At 43.7% G+C, this 20,313-nt stretch overlaps 1 protein-coding gene across 7 annotated transcripts in view; it reads left to right on the forward strand.

The window, feature by feature from the left end:
• The window catches only part of DYNC2H1 (dynein cytoplasmic 2 heavy chain 1), a 403,248-nt gene that overhangs the window by 176,430 nt on the left and 206,505 nt on the right, over positions 1-20,313 (forward strand). For 4 of the 7 annotated variants that reach the window (XM_073338435.2, XM_073338425.2, XM_073338398.2 and 1 more), the window contains exons 68-69: positions 12,969-13,103; positions 14,021-14,164. In XM_073338435.2, the coding sequence (XP_073194536.1) occupies positions 12,969-13,103; positions 14,021-14,164 (279 nt within the window). Of the gene's footprint in view, positions 1-12,968; positions 13,104-14,020; positions 14,165-18,125; positions 19,352-20,313 lie in introns of those variants that run through there. The other 3 variants (XM_073338445.2, XM_073338455.2, XM_073338416.2) reach the window with 3 other exon arrangements.

Below are 20,313 nucleotides of genomic sequence, written 5' to 3' on the forward strand. Positions count from 1 at the left end.
TTTCAAAATGACATAGGAATGAAAAGATTGATAAGTTGACTATGTCCTTGCAAGTCAGCAGTGTTTCTTATTAAAATTTCCTACTGAAGTAAATACTAACGTAATTACAGTAGTTGCAGATATATTGTAAGCTGTTAATTAGCTAATTTCAGAAGGGAAGTTAGAACCTTAGAGCAAGTATGTCACACTTGTTTAGTGGTGAGGTCTGAATTAGGATTTCAGATGGGGGTTAGAAGAAGGGAGTAAAAACGTTAACTGGCAAGAGGCAAATTTTGCAATATTGTCTGACTAGAGAGTTTGCCAGAAATAGTGAAATTAAATAGTGAATTTAGAGATAATTAGACTTTGTTCTTCGAGGAGTGTCCCTGTGGATGCTCCACTTAAGGGGTCTTGGTGCCTTGCGCTTGTAATCAGAGATTTGTAGTAATAGTGCCCCGGTTGGCCACACATGCGCGGCAGCTGTTTCACGCCGCTCCAAGTGGCTACCAAGCATGTGCAGCCAACCGTCCCTCAGTTCCTTCTCTACCGCCTTTGGCTTGAGTTGGAGCGACCGCAGCGCCCCTTATAACTTTAGATATTATTTTGTGTCCCCCCCCCAGCTAGTAACCTCTTATTCCTTTATTTTTTCCTATTTCTTGTTTATCTTATGAAAAAAATTACTAGTTGTCTGCCTTCCCCGTGAAAAACAGAAGGGGGACAGAATGGGATTATTCCTATTTCTTCTTCAAAACTAATGTTCCTTCAGGTATGCCCAGCTCTCTTGGCTTTAAATGCTGCCTGACCTGCAGACTCTCTGTTCCGGTCTCTGATGGCCACGTGTAGTATGCCCAGTGCTTAGGGGAGACACACATTGCTCAGAAATGTCCCCACTGCAAAAAACTGACCGTTCGGACGAGGAAGGTCAGGGATCTCCAATTAAAACTCCTGATGATGGAGAAATCCCTCAAACCAGCCTCTGACCCCAAGTCCAGGATGTCTCCTGGCCAACGGTCACCAGTGGCAGCGTCTGACAGGGGCTCTACCTCCAAAGTGACTACTAGGAGTTTTCTCCTAAAAAGGGCACAAAAAAGTGGTCTCATTCTTCGCCACAGTGAGATTCGCCTCCAAAAAAGCGATCTCTGAAGTAAAAATCTACCCCGGTACCAAAGGCACCGAAAGCACTGGACCATGAGGCACTGGGAATATGCAGTCCTGAGATTACCTGCCGCTTTCACCCTGATTCCCAGCCAGAGCATGCTGCTGTCCTTGGTGCTGATTCTCCCGGTGACACAGCAATTAATCAAACAGGGAGATCTCCTTGTTACTGTTGCTGGCACCCAGTGCCGAGAGGCAAAACAACAGCAAGGGGGGGTTTGTTACCCGGTGTGCTTCACTCAATAATCACAACGGGGTGGAGAAGCTGAAAAGTTTATTTGCAGCTGCAAACAAGGTACAGGGAGAATAGAATTTCAAATCCTGCACCTTAGAGCAGGTTATTATACACACTTTTATATTTTTTAATGCTACTGCACTACACATTAGCTAATTAAAACTTTATATAAATACTTTGCTTTTTTATATGGGTTACAACAATGTTTATTTTTTGCAACTTTTAACAAGCATTTTTAGCAACTTAAACAACTAGCCCATTTTGTCTGGCCTTGTAACTGTCTCTCTTATTATCTTTAGCTTGGCGTCAGCAAACCTTACACTATGAGGCATTATTTGCGACTGCAACATTGTTTTAAAAGCAAAAGAGCTTATTTAAACTAGCTAGGCCTGAATTTTATTAAGGGGGGGGTTGAGAAGAAGCCCTTAGGCCTTCAGCAGGGAGACTTTTTTGACTTTTATGGCTTTTTATCCCCCCAACTTAACTAGTGGCCATACCTTGGGGTCTCCAACATTACCTCAACACCTGGGACTCTGCTATTCAGCACCGACGGCACCCCAGCCAGACCGGGACCAAGCGTGGTTGCTACTCCCTTTGGCTCAGCTCCTCCTCTCTTCAGCGATGAGGACGAAGAGGATGAGGCAGGGATCTACACCCTGCACCATTCCTCACCTAAACCAGGACCCTCTCAGCACTGCATGTCTACAGATGCAGAAGGCTGGCAGCCTCCACCATTGGTACTGCCTCCCATGGCGTTTCCACCCAACTCGGCATACTGGGACCCATGGGCATTATATAGGGCTCAGAACCACAGGCCCCCCCAACCCACTTAGATCCAGAACAACTTGCTCCCCTTCACCTCCTGCACCAGCTCCTTCAGAAGCGCTGGATGAGGAGGTAGAGGAACCTGAAGATGCGCCTGAGGGTGATACCCTTCCACCCACCCACATTTCATCTTCATCGCCAGACAAAACAATAATTCCACCACTCCCTACCTCGGGGGATGATTTCAAATCCTTCCAGGAGCTCTTCAAATGAGTAGCTGAATCCCTAGACATCTCACTAGCAGAGCTACCAGAGACCCAGCAAAAACTCATACTTCAGGCATCCCCATCAGCAAAGATTGCATTCCCTATTAATGAAGCCATAATGGATCTGACAAAAATAATCTGTCAGACACCTGCCACAGCCCCACCTTTTTGTAAAAGATCTGACAAGAAGTAGTATGTCCCTACAAAAGGAACTGAGTTTTTATTCACCACCCCCACCCCAAACTCATTGGTGGTAGAAGTGGTTAATCAAAGGGGAAAGCAACATCAATCTAGAACCACCCCTTGTGACAAGGTCTGGAAAAGGCTAGACCTTTTCAGGCAGAAAGCCTACTGATCAGCTACCCTCCAGTTCCGTATAGCCAACTACTTGGCCTAAATGGCCAAATATACACGAAACCTGTTCTCTCAAATGTCAGCTTTTATTGAACAGCTTCCAGATGACAACTGAGAACAATATAAGGCTAACATCATGGAGAGTTCCCTCATCGCCAGAACAGCCTTTGAGCCTTCTCTTGATTCTGCAGGTACGGCAGCACGTTCAGTAGCTACATCCGTCGTCATGCGTCGCACTTCCTGGCTACATCTGTCCCGGTTTCCAAGGGAAGTTCAAGCCACAGTTGATGACTTACCTTTTGGAGGCCAAAAACTGTTTGCGGACAATACCGACGCGCCATTACACACCTTAAAGGACTGCCAGGCAACCTTGAAGACACTTGGAATTTATGTCGCTCCAAATAAACAGAAACAGGGCAGAATTTACAAGCCACAATTCCGCACTGCTCCATATGCTCAACGCCAACGACACTATGACCAATGCCGGCAGCTCCAAGATCAGCCATCTACGCCTGACCATCTACTTCCAGGCAAACATTTTGAAGTATTGGTTGAGGATACGAGAACCCCACATTCCCTAATTCCAGATTTACATCTTATCTCCAGCCCATGTGGAGAACGACTGCTAACATATTACCCAGTCTATAAGACCAGCACTACAGACAAATGGGTTCTGGAAATTATCCAGCAGGGTTACTCCATCCCCTTTATTTCTATCCCACCTGCCCATTCCCCTTCCCTGTCCCTCCTCAGGGACCCCTCTCATGAGCACCTGCTACAACAGGAAATAAATCACCTCTGACAATTAAGTTCCGTGGAACCTGTGACAGTTCAACACAGTGGGAGAGGGTTTTATTCCCATTATTTTCTCACTCAGAAAAAAAACTGGAGGGTGGAGTTCCATCCTGGATTTATGGAAACTCAACAAGTTTGTGAGAACACAGTGTTTCAAAATGATGACTCCATCCACAATAATTCTGGCATTGGAGAAAGGAGATTGGCTCTTGGCCCTCGACCTACAAGACTCTTACTTTCATGTTACCATCCACCTGGCACACAGATGATTCCTGTACTTCACCCTAGGGAAACAACATTTCCGATAAGAGTGCTTTCTTTTGGCCTGTCCACCGCCCCAAGGTTGTTTTCCAAAGTTCTCGCCATTGTGGCTGCTCACCTTCCCAGCAGGGAGTGATGATCTTTCCATATTTAGATGACTGCCTTCTAAAGGCACCAACACAACAGACAGCAACGAGCACCACTCACATGACAATAACCCTTTTTACAGTCCTGGGCTTACAAATAAATCTTCAGATGTCCACCCTGATACCTACACAACAGTAGATGTTTATAGGGGCACATCTTGACTGTCTCAACGTGACAGCAAGATTACCCCAACAACGCTTCCTCACCTCAACTAATCTGATTACAACAGTGAGGGGAAGCCCACAAACATCCACCAGAACGTTCTTAAAACTTTTGGGGCACATGATGACTACAACATTTGTTGTAAAATGTGCCAGGCTCCACATGAGATGTTTACAGGCCTGGCTCTGCATGGTCTATATTCTGCCCAGACACTCCCTCAACAGATGTCTCACAATGTCCTGCAGAATGAAGGACTTGCTCACATGGTGGACATGCTCAGGTGTCCCCTTCCTACAAAAAGCTCCATCTATGACAATCACCACAGAAGCTTCCCTCCTGGGTTGGAGGGCACACTTACATGACAATACCATCCAGGGTCGCTGGTCAGTAGCGGAATCCAATCCCCACATAAACTTACTGGAGTTAAGGGCAGTCCAGAATGCTTGCCAGCACTTTCTTCCTCTAATACACAACAAGACTGTCAAGATTCTCACTGACAATCTAGCAACTATGTACTATATAAACTGCCAAGGCGGACTCGATCTTATCCCCTCTGTTCAGAAGCAGTTTGGCTCTGGCAATGGTGCATCACCAGCAACATACATTTTCTGGCATCCTATTTGCCCGGATGCCAGAACGCAACAGCGGATCAACTAAGCAGAGACTTCTTCCAAACCCATGAGTGGGAGATGCTTCCCGGAATCCTCAAAGCCGTATTCAGACAATGGGGATTCCCCACAATAGACCTATTTGCTACTGCCCACAATGCCAAGTGTCCACAGTACTGCTCCCAGGCCAGACTGGGGCACAACTCCCGGGGCGACACCTTCCTTCTGAAATGGGAAGCTCCACTTTGTATGTCTTCTCTCCAATCCCATTGCTGAGTTGTGTCCTTCACAAGATTAGGCAAAACAAATCCAGGGTCATTCTCATTGCACCAATATGGGACAGACAAACATGATTTCCCTAACTGAAACAGATAGCAGTGAAACCACCATGAACCCTTCCCCTAGTGCCTCATCTGCTGACACAGGATGTGGGATGTATCCGTCACCCCAACGTTGCCGTACTCCACCTCAAGGCCTGGTTACTCCATGGATGAAAGGGCTCGAGAGGGAATGTTGTACTGAAGTACAAGACATACTACTGAACAGCCACAGACTAACTACAAGAAAGATGTATACGCATAAATGGAACCGATTCTGTACTTGGTGCCAAGACAACCATATTATTCCACAGTCGGCCCCATTACCCCGTATCCTCGATTATATACTGGCACTTAAAAAATCTGGGTTATCCACCAGCTCACTCAGAGTACATTTGGCTACCATCACCTCCTTCTACACCAAGGTGGACGATTTCACCATATTTGCTAATCCATTGACTAAATGCTTCCTTAAAGGTATAGATAACACCTATCCCACACTAAGAGACCTGACTCCTAAGTGGGACCTCAGCCTTGTTCTCCGCATTCTCATGGGGAAACTGTTTGAACCCCTTGCAACCTGTTCATTGTTACACTTATCTATGGAGGTGCCCTTCCTAGTAGCCATCACATCAGCAAGAAGGGTGGGAGAACTAGGTACCCTAATGGCACACCACCTTACACAGCATTCCTCAAAGATAAATTAATTCTGTGACCACACCCTAAATTCATATCCAAGGTCATATCAACGTTCCATTTAAATCATCCCATTTACTTACCTGTATTCTTCCCGAAACCACACACTGACAGCAGGGAGGCCTCCCTTCACACGTTAGATGTTCACAGAGCTCTAGCTTTCAATATAGAAAAAACAAAAACATTTAGAAAATCATCCAGACTCTTTTTCTCCACAACAGAATGATCAAAGGGTCAAACTATATCCAGACAAAGACTATCCAAATCTATATTGACATGTATCCAGTTGTGTTACCAAAACCACAATCTGACAGCTCCCCCTGGAGTATGCACAAACTCCACCAGAGCAATATTGACATCTGTGGCCTTTCTCAACAATGTGCCCATCGTGGACATTTGCAAAGCAGCTACCTGGGCATCAGCCCATACCTTTACTAAACACTACGCTTTAGAACAACAATCAACTGCAGACGCTCAGTTTGGACTCTTGATGCTATCCACCATACATAAACCAACTCCGAAGCTCCTCCCCTCCACTGGGGGCACTGCTCAACAGTCACCTTCTTCTCAAAGAAGAGAAGATTACTCACCTTGTGCAGTAACTGAGGTTCTTCAAGATGGTTGTCCCTGCGGGTGCTCCCTACCCCCCTGCTCCCCTCTACTTCAGAGTTGTACGCCAATCCTCTGGGGTAGAGAAGGAACTAGGGGATGGTTGGCTGTGCATGCTAGGTGGCTGCTTGGAGCGGCACGAGACGGCCGCCACGCATGAGCGGCCAGCCAGGGCACTGCTACTACAAACATTTGATTACAAGCGCAGGGCACTGAGACAACTGAAGTGGAGCATGCACAGGGACAGCCATCTCGAAGAACCTCAATTACTGCACAAGGTGAGTAACTTTCTCTTCAAAAAAAGTAAATAATATCCTTCCACTGTCCATTTACTTACCTCTGTAAGCAGGAAAGGGGAATACGTTTATGAATTTGCTAGTTAGATTTTCAAGCTGAAATCTAACAAACTTTGTTTGCCAATTGGATAAGTATGAATAGAATAACCCCTTTTTATTGAGTCCAGGGAATGTTGCTACTTTTAATACTGGGTTCTTTTTCCGTCAACTTTTAACTCGAACAGTATTTCTCAGATCAGGACACTTTCTTATTCTTAACCAACCAACAATGTATTAATTCATCCAGAACCACATTAGTATCCAGCCACAGTTCACAACTCATGTGTAGATAATACCAGTCTTCTAGGCATGTATTACACACACAGTACAGTCTTGCAAGCAATTAGCATAGACTAGAGTTGAGGCTCAGGACTTATATCAAGGAACAATGCAAATGACCAAGATTTTTTATTACGTTGACTTATGATCATAAATTCTCAATTCCTAACACATTGATCACACTTTCAATGATTCACTTGTCTTTAAGGTACAGATTGTGGTTAGTACTCTTTGACTAGATCAGGGGTTGGCAACCTGCGGCATGCATGCCAAAGGTGGCACGTGAGACGATTTTTACTGGCACTCTGCTGCCAGCTGGAGTCCCGGCTGCCGGCCCCACTCAGCCCACTGCCTGCCTGAGTGAACGGAACTCCAGGCCAGCAGCAGGCTGAGTGGGGCCGGCGGCCGGGACCCTGGCTGGCAGGAGCCGGTGGACGGAACCCCAGACCAGCGGTGGGCTAAGCCGCTCAGCCCGCTGCCGGTCTGGGGTTCTGGCTGCCAGCCCCTTGCCAGCTGGGGTCCCGGCTGCCGGCCCCGCTCAGCCTGCTGCCGGCCTGGGTGAATGGAACCCCCAGCAGGCTGAGCAGGGCCGCAGCCAGGACCCTGGCTGGCAGGAGCCTGCAGACAGAACCCCAGACCGGCAGTGGGCTAAGCCACTCAGCCCGCCGCCGGTCTGGGGTTCTGTCTGCCGGCCCTGCTCAGGGCACTGATGGTCTGGAGTTCTGGTTGCCGGCCCCTTGCCAACTGGGGTCTTGGCCGCCTGCCCCGCTCAGCCTGCTGCCGGCCTGAGTGAATGGAACCCCAGGCCGGCAGCGGGCTGAGTGGGACTGGTGGCCAAGACCCCGGCTGGCAGGAGCCGGTGGACAGAACCCCAGACCGGCAGTGGGTGAGCTGTTGCTGGTCTGGGGTTCTGTCTGACACCCCGTTCAGCCCACTGAAGGTCTGGGGTTCTGGCCACTGGCCCCTTGTCATCCGGGGTCCTGGCCATCGGACCTGCTCAGCCTGCTGCCGGCCTGGGATACCAGCCGCTGGTCCCGCTCACCTTGCTGCTGGTCTGGAGTTCCATCGGGGGGGGGCCCTATAAATGTAAAATTTATTACTGGCATGCAAAACCTTAAATTAATGAAGACTTGGCATGCCACTTCTTAAAGGTTACCGACCCCTGGACTAGATTGATCCGAAAGTGGACAAGTTTAGAATATTAAAAACAATTGCTTAAAGTTACTGTTTTCAGTCTCTAGGCCAATTTGCTTAGACATAGAAAGGAGTTAAAAACTAATATATTCTTACTTGAGGTCTCACTAGAGTGTGTGTAGGCTTATCAAGATAACCTAGTTATTTGTATGTGAAAAAATAGAAGGGGAAATAGTCTTTGAAATGAAACCTCAGCACTTCTTTTCCTGTTCACCCTGGGATGGGGGAGAGTCCTTTCTGCGCGGCAGTTGCTCTTAAGATTCTGCAGCTTCTTGTTGGGTTCAATCAATTTTCTTGAGCACATGGTGACCTCAGTTTTATATACTAGAGTTTATGGGCTCTTTGGAGAGGCCCATCCTCTTATTTCTATGGGACACATGCCAAGTGGGTGCTCAGGTTTCAGTTTAGGGTATATTTATGCTTCAGTGTAAGTCCAGGGTTCAAACTCAGGGTTCATGCCTAACCCCTTCTGTCTACATATAAATCATGCTAACCCAGGACTTGGACCCAGGGTCCCAGGACCCCACAGTGGTGGAGGGTCTGAGCCTGAGTCAAGCTGGGACCCAGGGTTCAAGCCCTATTGCTTTGCAGTGTAGATGCAGCCTCACTGCACTTGTGCTCTCGGAGTCTGCTAAAAGTGTTCCACAATCTCATGCTCTGACTTTCTTTGTCCTGTGTTCAGTCAAGTTTTCCCACACTGCACCACAAACAAAGGGCTACAGCGACCACATTTTAGGAAGGCACTGGGAAGTCAGGGGTGTAGGTGGTTGGAATTGAGCGAGCAAAATGCAGTGTAAGATGCTGGAGTCCCAGCTTGGGACCCAGGGTTCAGCAATTCCTAACCTTAACTTTGCAGACGAGTGTAGACACTCAAGCCCACGGCTAACAAATGCAGGATCTGCTAACTTGAGTTCTCCTAACTCTGGACTTACGTTGCACTGTAGACATATCCTTAGTTTTTCTGCTGTTTCCATTGGTATGCAGGAGATGGTGACGGGGTATAACAAATTTCTTCAATTTTTTTCTTATCAGAGGCTTTTTAAGTTTGATTCATTTCAAGGATTGTATTTCATTATTTGCCCCCACTGTCAGTTGGGGTACTCCCCTCCCCAAGTAATTTCTTTTCATATTTAAAAGTTATATCCTTTTTTATATCTTCTAACATTTCTTCTTCCTTGTACCAGACAAATCCTGTTACTTCTGGAGTACAACAATTATTTACAGTGAAAACCAACAATATCTCTTATAATCTTCTAATTTGGAGGATATACTCTGTACATTCGTAGAACCATAGAGTTAGAAGGGATCGCAAGGGTCATCTATTCTAACCCACTGCCAAGATGCAGGATTTATTGTGTCTAAACCATCCAAGACAGATGGCTATCCATCCTCTTTTGAAAACCTCCAGTGAAGGAGATTCCACAACTTCCCTAGGCAATTTGTTCCATTGTTCTACTGTTCTTAGATTCTTTGATTGTACATAAGCATTTCACATTATTTAGGACTTACAATACAAGAGATATTTTCCACATATAGAAGGAGGTAGATCTGACTTTCAACACAAACAAATCTGTAGCTTCTAATTTGAGGTGAAAGACGGATTATTCCTGGTATATTTGTTTAATAAGGAAAATGATGTGTAGTTCATAATTTGGGATGAAAACATGGTTTGGATTTCTTGGGATGACAGGCAGTTTGCCCAGTTTGCTCTTCAGTCTTGCAGCCACACTTTTAGTTTGTTTAACTTGCAGCTTCCCCACGCATCTCTTGAGCCAGTCACAATGTGCAATGGGCCACATTACATAGGAAAACAGGGTGTGACCGTTGGTTGGTAACTTGGAGTTCTTTTTAGTGAGGTTGGGAGTGAGAAAGAGGTTTTGCCTATATGCAAATTATGAGAGATTTTTGCCTAGGTGATTAACAATACTCTTAGCCATTTTAGTTTCTATTCTTGGGAAAGGAACTCCCAACTTTGGCTTATCTGTGGGTCCTTAGAGAAAGTGTCTCAAATTATGTGAAACATTTTTAAAATTGTCTTTACTTCTTAGATAGATCCTATTTGGGGATAAACAAAGGTGGATAGCTATTCATACTTTTTGAAGGCCAGAAGGAATCTGTAGTTATTAATATTGAAGGCATATGTGTTCTGTGTATTCCTTACACCACTTTGTGCATGCTGTCATGGTCAGTCACACTCACCTCCCACTTTTTTGTTAATTTTCCTGGTCTTCCCCATAAAGTGCCCCACTATGGGCATCTTCTCCCCATTCTTGATCTTCCTGCTCCACTGGCTCTTTTGGAGGACTCTTCTTTCCTTGAGGATTCCTTCCCCTTCCACCTTCCTTTCCCTAGTAACCCTCCACCCTCAGGGGTTTCTCCTCCTGGTTGCTGTTCTTTGGAGGGCGGGGGAGAGAAGCAGCTGTTCCTTGAAACTGTGGGGCTTATCGGTGACACAGCATACACTTGTTAAAGGTATTTGTACTTCTCGATGTACAAGGATTTATATGGAAGTCTCACTTGTGCATTGACATGAGATTATATCAGTATACTATGATTCCATTAGTACATTTTAGTTAAACAGAAATTAAAAGGAACAGTCACAAGAGTGAAATGCCTGCAAGCTGCAAGGAAACTTTTTAAAAACACCATAATAGAGGCTCAAATTATACACCCCAATTAAAAAAAACAGTAAGAGGACAAAAATGCTACTATGGCTAAACAATAGAGTAAAAAAGGTGGTTAGACACAAAAATACATTTTCTAAAAATTGGAAGTCAAATCCTACTGAAGAAAATAGAAAGGAACATAAACTCTGGCAAGTCATGTGTAATAATATAATTACACAGGCCAAAAAGGAATTTGAAGACCAGCTAGCCAAAGACAAAAAAACTAACAGTTTTTTTTTTAAAGTACACCAAAAGCAGGAAGCTTGCCAAACACTCAATAGAGTCACTGGATGATCGAAGGAGCGCTCAAGGAAGATAAGGCCATTGCAGAGACACTAAATAAATTCTTATGCATGGGTCTTCACATTAGTCTCCCTCACATTAGTATCCAACCACCGTTCACCACTCACATCCTCCCTCTTTGGCTCTCATCTCCCTTTCATGGTTCAGTATCCTAAAAAACAGACAAGTCCAAAAAGTGCACCATCCATGAGGTTAGCTTAGCAAGCTCAGTGGAAGATAGACTGTGTCCTGCCTGCTTTCAGACCACTGATGTTGTTACTGCCAGGGAATGGAACTGGTGAAACTGTGGCTCTCCAGCCCACTGAAGTTGCCATTTCTTGAAATGGGTGCTATTGTCCTTGGAAAAGTAGGCTGTCATCCTGCAAATCTACCCATCCTCTCAGGATGAATTCCAAGAAATTTATGGAAATCAGTCCGAGAGAGATACCACCAAGAGTGTCAAATTGCGTCAAGGAGGGGAAGAGAACTTGCTCACCCTTGGAAGCCAAAAAAGGGAAAGAAAAAGCCTGGGAAGTACTGCAAAGCTTCCCCCACTCCTCCTTCAGCGTGTCAGTCTAAGAAGGAGAGCTTTCTCAGTCTGATCAAGAGCAGGCACCACAAATGAACCAGTAAACAAAAAAATTGCCAACAAGTGTAAAAAAGTGGTGGCTGCAATAGAGAATCATCCAGAAAAGGAGGAATCTGCAGACAAACCCTGGTATCTTTGAATGCCCAAGCAGAGACTGCATTTCCTCTCCATCTGTCCTTGAAGAGTGTCTTAAGGGAAGAATGTGAGAACCCATACAAATAAAAACACCTGAGTGAACAGGCTCTGACGTTGTCTAAGATTCAGGAATCAAAGGATACCATCCTGGCCCTATTTAAAGCCAACAGGACCATATCCTCCCTAGAAATAGAAATGGTCATTTCCTCATAGGGGGCATTTTTTTCTTCAAAGATCAATTGATAGAAAGTTACAGAGTGTTTTCAGGAGGGATTTCAAAACTGCCCTTTGTGCATTGATTGTCACTGTTTGATTTGCCAAGGTTGCTCTGTCCTGGCTTAAATAATGTTATGCATTCATCTGACCATCAGGAAAATAACTTCCCATCAGAAGGCAGATTCGGGAAAATGTTACTCCCAGAAAAGAAATCTTTTGGTATTTCTCCCTCACCCCAAATAATAGTGCTACATTCAAACTTTCTAGATTAACATGAAGTAAAGATAATTGTACAAGAAAATTCAGAAAAAAATTATGGAATGGTCATTGGGATTTCAGAGAGGAGTTCTGATTGTATAGTTGGGATATTTTTAGTTGCTAGTAAATCACAGTAACTGCAGTTGGGAAAGAGGAAGAGTAAATCTTACAGAGGTTGAGTGTCTTTAGAGAGAAAGTAGCTAGGTAGAAACTTCCTTGGAATCTGCAAGATTATAAAAGCCAGCCAACTACAGGTTAAAATTGTAAAAGGAAAGGTATTAAATAATTCCTGCATCTGAGTCTCCTATCTGCCTTTTAGGGGGGAGTGGATAAGGCTCTGACTATGAGGCCATCTTTTTCTATAAGCCCAATAAAAGCAACTCCAAACTGGGCCTTCTCAATTTTTTGTAGATTGTTCATGTATTTTATTGCTGCATCAACATAACACTTCAGTTTTCAGGCTGACCATCTTATCTCTAATATGCTTTTTATCTGTTTCAAGACTAATAAAAATGTTAGAGGCACCTGCAAAGGTAAAAGTAATTTCTCTCTCAAGATAAATTCTGGTATTGGTATCAGCATCATATTCCATTTATACACTGCACAGTTTCCTGAAGTGTAAACTTATGAGTTAATTTATTAAAGTTAATTTTAATTTTTTTCAGACTCTTGCAACATCACAAGGCAACCTACTTGAAAATAAGGATCTGATTGAATCTTTGAATCAGACCAAAGCAAGTAGTGCACTCATCCAAGAATCTCTTGCTGAGTCTCACAAACTTCAGATTTCTCTTGATCAGGTGATGTCTATTCTTAAAATGTTTCTTTTTATTATTTTTTCAATGTCAGAAATAACATTATTGCTCCTGTGTAATCCTGTTGATGTCCATGGACCAGCCCTGCAATATATAAGGATTATCTCCTACATACGTTATTTTCCGCTTTAGTTGGTCGGTTATTATTTTTGTACTATTATACTTGCTATTTAGCTACATGTCTAATGCTAAAATGAGAGCACTTATTGTGTCTGATGTTTAAAGATGGACATGAACAAATCAGAGGTGAAATCCTGGTCCCACTGAAGTCAATGGGAGTTTTGCCATTGATTTAAATGGAGCCAAGATTTCATGTATGCATCTCCATGTGTATGGGTAGTGCTGTGCTTATTTCTTTCTTTGAAGTAAGGGATATTTTCAGATATACAAGCACCAAAAGCGTTTTTAATTGTTACACTTTATCGGTTTTACACTTCTTGAATGATTACATAACTGAAATAATCTTTTTAAAATAAAAAAAATGGTTAAAATGAAAAGAATAGAAAAGTAATTTTGAACTAACATGTTTTATGTCAAATTTCAAACTGGAACTAATGTAAAGGCCTGGATTATATGCCCTAAAATTGGGGGGTTTATAATAAGAAGACTATAAATTAAAGCATTAGGTCTTATAATAAGAGTATAAACATAATTTTAATTCTAGTAACACAAACAAACTTGTTTAATTCATATTTGTATGTGGATTAATTTTTTAGTGTAGTAGAGTTTAAAGTATGTTAGGAACCAAAATATCTTTGATTTTAATGTGATTGGATATGGTATATTTTGAAGTTGTAGAATGCATCTGAGTGGTTTTTTGCTAGGTTGAACAAGTATTTATTCAGTGACCCTTAGATGGCAGTAGAGTACTGATCTTGAGTATTTTTAATTTTTATCCACAGGAGAGGGATGCATATCTCCTTTTAGCTGAGAGTGCCAGCAAGATGTACTTTATTATCTCTGACTTGTCCAAAATTAATAACATGTACCGTTTTAGTTTGGCTGCTTTCCTACGACTTTTCCAAAGGGCTTTGCAAAGCAAGCAGGTATGTCCTGTTTTTTTGCAGCTGTGAATTCAGGAGAGGGATCAATATGCTTGTGGTTTTTAAAAATTCGTAAGTGCTCTAGATGTTTTTAAAGAATAACACAACATTAGTATGGACATGTTGTACTACTATACATTATACATTCCAAATATATGTATTTACTTTCAGTATGTAGGAGTCATACCCTTGTTGCAACACTCAAAATCAAGTAACATCCATTCTTCTTTGAGTAGTGTCCTTGTGGGTGCTCCACTTCAGGTGCGCCTGCCTCCTGTACCTTTGATCAGAGATTTTTGGTAGCTGTGCCCACTGGGCCTGTGCATGTGCGCCACACGTCCTTGTGCTCCACTCTGAGGCTATATGGGGCTGCGTGGGCAAACTGCCCTCAGTTCCTTTTCAGTCACCTTTGGCCCGAGATGGAGTCTACTGTGTGCTTATTATCTCTAATATTTAGCAATTAGTTAATTAGTTAGCGTATAGCTAGTTATCTTATAATGTTTATAGTTGTTGGAACCATTCCCTTCTCTCTCTCTCTCTCTCTCTCTCACACACACACACCCACACACCCTAATTATATCTATGAAAATATATATATATATAAATAAATATATATATTTTCATAGATACAGTTAGGTAATTTTTAACAAAAAGAAAAGGAGTACTTGTGGCACCTTAGAGACTAACCAATTTATTTGAGCATGAGCTTTCGTGAGCTACAGCTCACTTCATCAGATGTTTACCGTGGAAACTGCAGCAGACTTTATATACACACAGAAATCATGAAACAATACCTCCTCCCACCCCACTGTCCTGCTGGTAATAGCTTATCTAAAGTGATCAACAGGTGGGCCATTTCCAGCACAAATCCAGGTTTTCTCACCCTCCACCCCCCCACACAAATTCACTCTCCTGCTGGTGCTAGCCCATCCAAAGTGACAACTCTTTACATAATCAAGTCGGGCTATTTCCTGCATAGATCAAGGTTTTCTCACATCCCCCCACCCCCATACACACACAAACTCACTCTCCTGCTGGTAATAGCTCATCTAAACTGACCATTCTCCAGGTTTAAATCCAAGTTAAACCAGAACATCTGGGGGGGGGGGGGGGTTAGGAAAAAACAAGAGAAAACAGGCTACCTTGCATAATGACTTAGCCACTCCCAGTCTCTATTTAAGCCTAAATTAATAGTATCCAATTTGCAAATGAATTCCAATTCAGCAGTTTCTCGCTGGAGTCTGGATTTGAAGTTTTTTTGTTTTAAGATAGCGACCTTCATGTCTGTGATTGCATGACCAGAGAGATTGAAGTGTTCTCCGACTGGTTTATGAATGTTATAATTCTTGACATCTGATTTGTGTCCATTTATTCTTTTACGTAGAGACTGTCCAGTTTGACCAATGTCCTCTGCCATGTACATTGGTCAAACTGGACAGTCTCTACGTAAAAGAATAAATGGACACAAATCAGATGTCAAGAATTATAACATTCATAAACCAGTCGGAGAACACTTCAATCTCTCTGGTCATGCAATCACAGACATGAAGGTCGCTATCTTAAAACAAAAAAACTTCAAATCCAGACTCCAGCGAGAAACTGCTGAATTGGAATTCATTTGCAAATTGGATACTATTAATTTAGGCTTAAATAGAGACTGGGAGTGGCTAAGTCATTATGCAAGGTAGCCTGTTTTCTCTTGTTTTTTCCTAACCCCCCCCCCCCCCAGATGTTCTGGTTTAACTTGGATTTAAACCTGGAGAATGGTCAGTTTAGATGAGCTATTACCAGCAGGAGAGTGAGTTTGTGTGTGTATGGGGGTGGGGGGATGTGAGAAAACCTTGATCTATGCAGGAAATAGCCCGACTTGATTATGTAAAGAGTTGTCACTTTGGATGGGCTAGCACCAGCAGGAGAGTGAATTTGTGTGGGGGGGTGGAGGGTGAGAAAACCTGGATTTGTGCTGGAAATGGCCCACCTGTTGATCACTTTAGATAAGCTATTACCAGCAGGACAGTGGGGTGGGAGGAGGTATTGTTTCATGATTTCTGTGTGTATATAAAGTCTGCTGCAGTTTCCACGGTAAACATCTGATGAAGTGAGCTGTAGCTCACGAAAGCTCATGCTCAAATAAATTGGTTAGTCTCTAAGGTGCCACAAGTACTCCTTTTCTTTTTGCGAATACAGACTAACACGGCTGTTCCTCTGAAACCTGTAATTTTTAACCACTTTCCTCTGCTAGGGGTCATTTTTCATTATTTTGCTCAGGAATGTCGGGTCTTCCCGGGATTCAAGAGGTGCCTTTCCTGCCATGAAGCTATTCTGATCAGGGACAGGCATTCCCAGTGCCTCCACTCTTTGAGTGATATTCATATCTCCCAAATCTGTACTTCCTTCAATGGTAGATCCTGTAAAAATAGGGAGATCTAGTTTAAACTCCTGATGATAGAGAAAGTTCTATAACCAGCTTCAGATTCAGGGATGGAAGACCCCCTGGGGCATAGACTTCCCAGTACGGCCAGTGCCCCATCCACATCAAGATCTCAGTCACCAGAGACTGCTAGAGTGTTAGGCAGTACTGCAGCACTGAATACATCTATGGTGCTGAAGTCCTCAGCATAGGTAGCCTCAACATCTGCTTCTAAGCCAAAGGAGGTAAGGAGTAAATCTCCAAGAAGAGCTCAGTTACCTATGCACAAGAAGGCTACTGAGACCTCAAGTTCCAAGAGGAGTTCCTTGCAGGCTCTGAGTGATGCTGGTACTGCAAAGGCAAAGAGGAGTCAGTTGTCTAACAAAGACTCAGTACTAATTTTGGGTACCCATACCCAAAGTGGCAAAGACATTGTTGAGAAGAGTTCTAAGCATGTCCCTAAACAATACTCGATGCTGGTAACATGAAAGTCAACAATTCCAAAGACCAGTTGGTTATCTACCATACTGATGGAAATGGAGCCGATTCACTCCCATGCCAAGTGCTCCGTGTTAGAGATGAAAAGAAGGAACAGGGAGACCCAGAGGCAGATTGAGTAAATGGGCTTCTTTATTGCGGTACTTGTTCCCCTCAACCGAATTGTCAAGTAAGCTCACCTCATGCTCTTTTATCTAAGTTAATATGTAAATACCCACATTTACTACAACACCCCCAAACCCTTATTTGATCATATGAATGCCCATATAACAAATATTAATAGCTATATACTGAATATAATTATACCTGCCCTGTTTACTGTTTACAGCATTAAGCATATTCTACAGACATTTTTACGTTGAAGATACATTTCTTTGCAGTAATCGTAGCCACAAGTTCCCTTAATCAGCAGTTCACAGGGGAGGGAGGAAGGAGCCATGACCCTGAGCTCATTTATGTAGCTGGGAAAGGAAGGGAGTGGGGAGATAACACTTCTTCACCCAAAGGGTATCCCTCAGACAACCACATTCCTTATGCAGCTGCAACACTTATCTATCCTTAACAAACAGAAGGGGAGGGAAAAGGGTGGCAACTTTATCTATCATGTGAAGAGACAGTGTCTGCCTGTGCCTTTACCCCCTATAGCGGTTACCCAGATTTTTACTTAACCCTTACATACCCCAGCACTCGGTACCACCTGCATTGGTATCAAAGCCATCCTCCTCAGGTTCTCACTCAACCCTGTCTTCGACAACATCAATACTCCAAGAATTTAGGTACCCTAAAGACCTGATAATATGTTTGGAGCTTGCGTCTCCTTAGTTAATGGGTGCTGGGGGTTTGTCAGCGTCAAGATTCTCTTGGTCATCTACTGCTCGGTCACCTACCATTCAGTCATCTGGAGTACCTTACTCCCCCTTCTGCTTTGCAAGCTGAACATCTGTGTTCCCTTTGGAATATGTGGAAGAGGACTCCTCAGACTCTTAAATTTCGGTGCTCAGTTTCCTTGTCTATTCTAAGACACTTAGCTCTCCCCTCTACATTGTTGTATTACAGAAGGATAGACCTCAGATGACATCACATATCAGGAACACAGACGGATGCCTCCACCTAGGCCATATGGGCCCCCTCAGTGGCCTTTCTGGGACCATTGGTGATCTGTGATCAACAATTTGCAATGAGGTCTTTGCACTGGAGGGAAAAGAGAAGGGACCATTCTCCTCAAACTCCTCTACCACCACCTGTGCCAGAGGAGATCTGCAAGAAGCAAGGCTGAATAAGGAAGTGACACCTCTTACTCATAGTTCCTCCTCATTGCCTGATGAAACTGTGATGCTTCCACTATCTTCTATGATGGATAACTTCAGACAGTTTCAGGACCTGATTAAGCAAATTGCTGACACGCTTAGAGGAGGTTCAGGAGTCCCATCATAAATTCCTAGATATTCTACACACTTTGACATCTATGAGAATATCCGTTCCAGTCAATGAAGCTCTGATGGAGCCCACTAAGACAGTTTGGCATACCTCAGCCTACCTGCAAGAGGGCAGATAAAAAGTATTATGTCCCTGCCATGGAACTGGAGTTCGTATTTTCTCACTCGGCTCTGAATTCCCTAGTAGTTGAGACCATTAATGAACAAGGCAGACAACATAGCTCAAAGCCCGCCCTGTACACTAAGGATCACAGGAAGCTTGATCTTTCTGGACACAAATCTTACTCTTTAGCCCCCCTCAGAATAGTGAAGCATTAGGCACTCAAACCCATATAAGACTATTTAAATTACAACCAATTCAACTGGATTACTGAGCACCTGCTAGAGGTACATTGTGACCAATTAAAGGCCATTATACAACTTGGTCAGTTCCTGGCAAAGACATCGCCCCAGACCTCCTTGAATGCTGCAGATACTGCAGCGTGGTCTATATCTATTACTCTGGTTATGAGAAGCGTGTCTGGGGCTCCAGGTATTAGGCTTCCCCAGAGAGGTCCAGAGTACCATCAAAGACCTCCCCTTTGCAGTTGCAAGCTTTTTGCAGACTTGATGGATAGATCTCTCCACACTTTAAAGGACTCGAGAACCCTGCTGAGATCCATAAGTATGTATACTCCTGTAAATAAGAGGAGATTTAATAGGTTTCAGATGACACAAAGAGCACACCCAGCCCCACATGCAACTTATCATAGACCATCTGAACCTCTTTTAGCTATAGCTACATCTTCTCAGCCATCTACAACCTCCATGCAACCATTTTGATGGCTTGGTGAAGAATCACACCCATCCAATCAACAGGCCTTTACAGTTGCAACATCATACCTCCCTTCCCCCCACCTCCTTATGGATGCTGCCTCTCCCATTTTCAGGCTGCATGGAGAATGTAACATCAGACAAATGGGTTTTGGAAGTCGTAACATCTGATTACACTATTGATTTCAAGTCTATCCCTCCTACCCATTCATCCTTCCCATAGCTCTTCAGGGACCCCGTCACAATCCATTGCCGGCACTAGAGGTGGCCTCACTTACATGTTTGCATACACTTGCTACCTCTAATCAGATCCAAGTCAGTAAGGATAATGACAGACAATGTGGCTTGCATGTATTATATCAACTGTCAAAGAAGAGAATAGTCCCTGTCTCTCTGTGCTGAATTGGTAAAACTCTGGAATTGGTGCATAGCCAACCAGATAGTCATCTGAGCTTATTATGTCACACATATTTGGTTGGGGTTTAGTTGGAGTTGATCCTGCTTTGAGCAGGGGATTGGACTAGATGACCTCCTGAGGTCTCTTCCAACCCAAATCTTTTATGATTCTATGATATTCAGAACACCAGGACAGACAACCTCAGCACTCATTTCTTTCTATATTATGAATGGGAACTGAACTCCACAAGGCTTCCACAAGATGTTCTTAGCTTGGGGTTTCCTGGAGATCACTCTGTTTGCCATGGCAGCCAACACAAATTGCATCAGCTATTGCTCCAGAGGAGGTCTTATTCCCTAGTCCCTGAGGGATGCTTTTCTCATCTCATGGATGAAAGGACTTCTCTACATGTATCCACCAACACTGTTACTATTAAAGGTTCTCAGCAAAATCAAACAAAATCAGGCCAGAGTCACATTAATAGCACCAACATGGCCAAGTCAAGTTTGGTATTCCTGTCTAGTGAGACTGACCTCTCACTCTTCATAGCAGTTTCCACTTGGTCCTTGCCTAGTGACTTAGGATGCTAGTCGAACAT

The sequence above is a fragment of the Lepidochelys kempii genome, chromosome 1 (assembly GCF_965140285.1).
Source record: "Lepidochelys kempii isolate rLepKem1 chromosome 1, rLepKem1.hap1, whole genome shotgun sequence".
Taxonomy (NCBI): Eukaryota; Metazoa; Chordata; order Testudines; family Cheloniidae; genus Lepidochelys; species Lepidochelys kempii.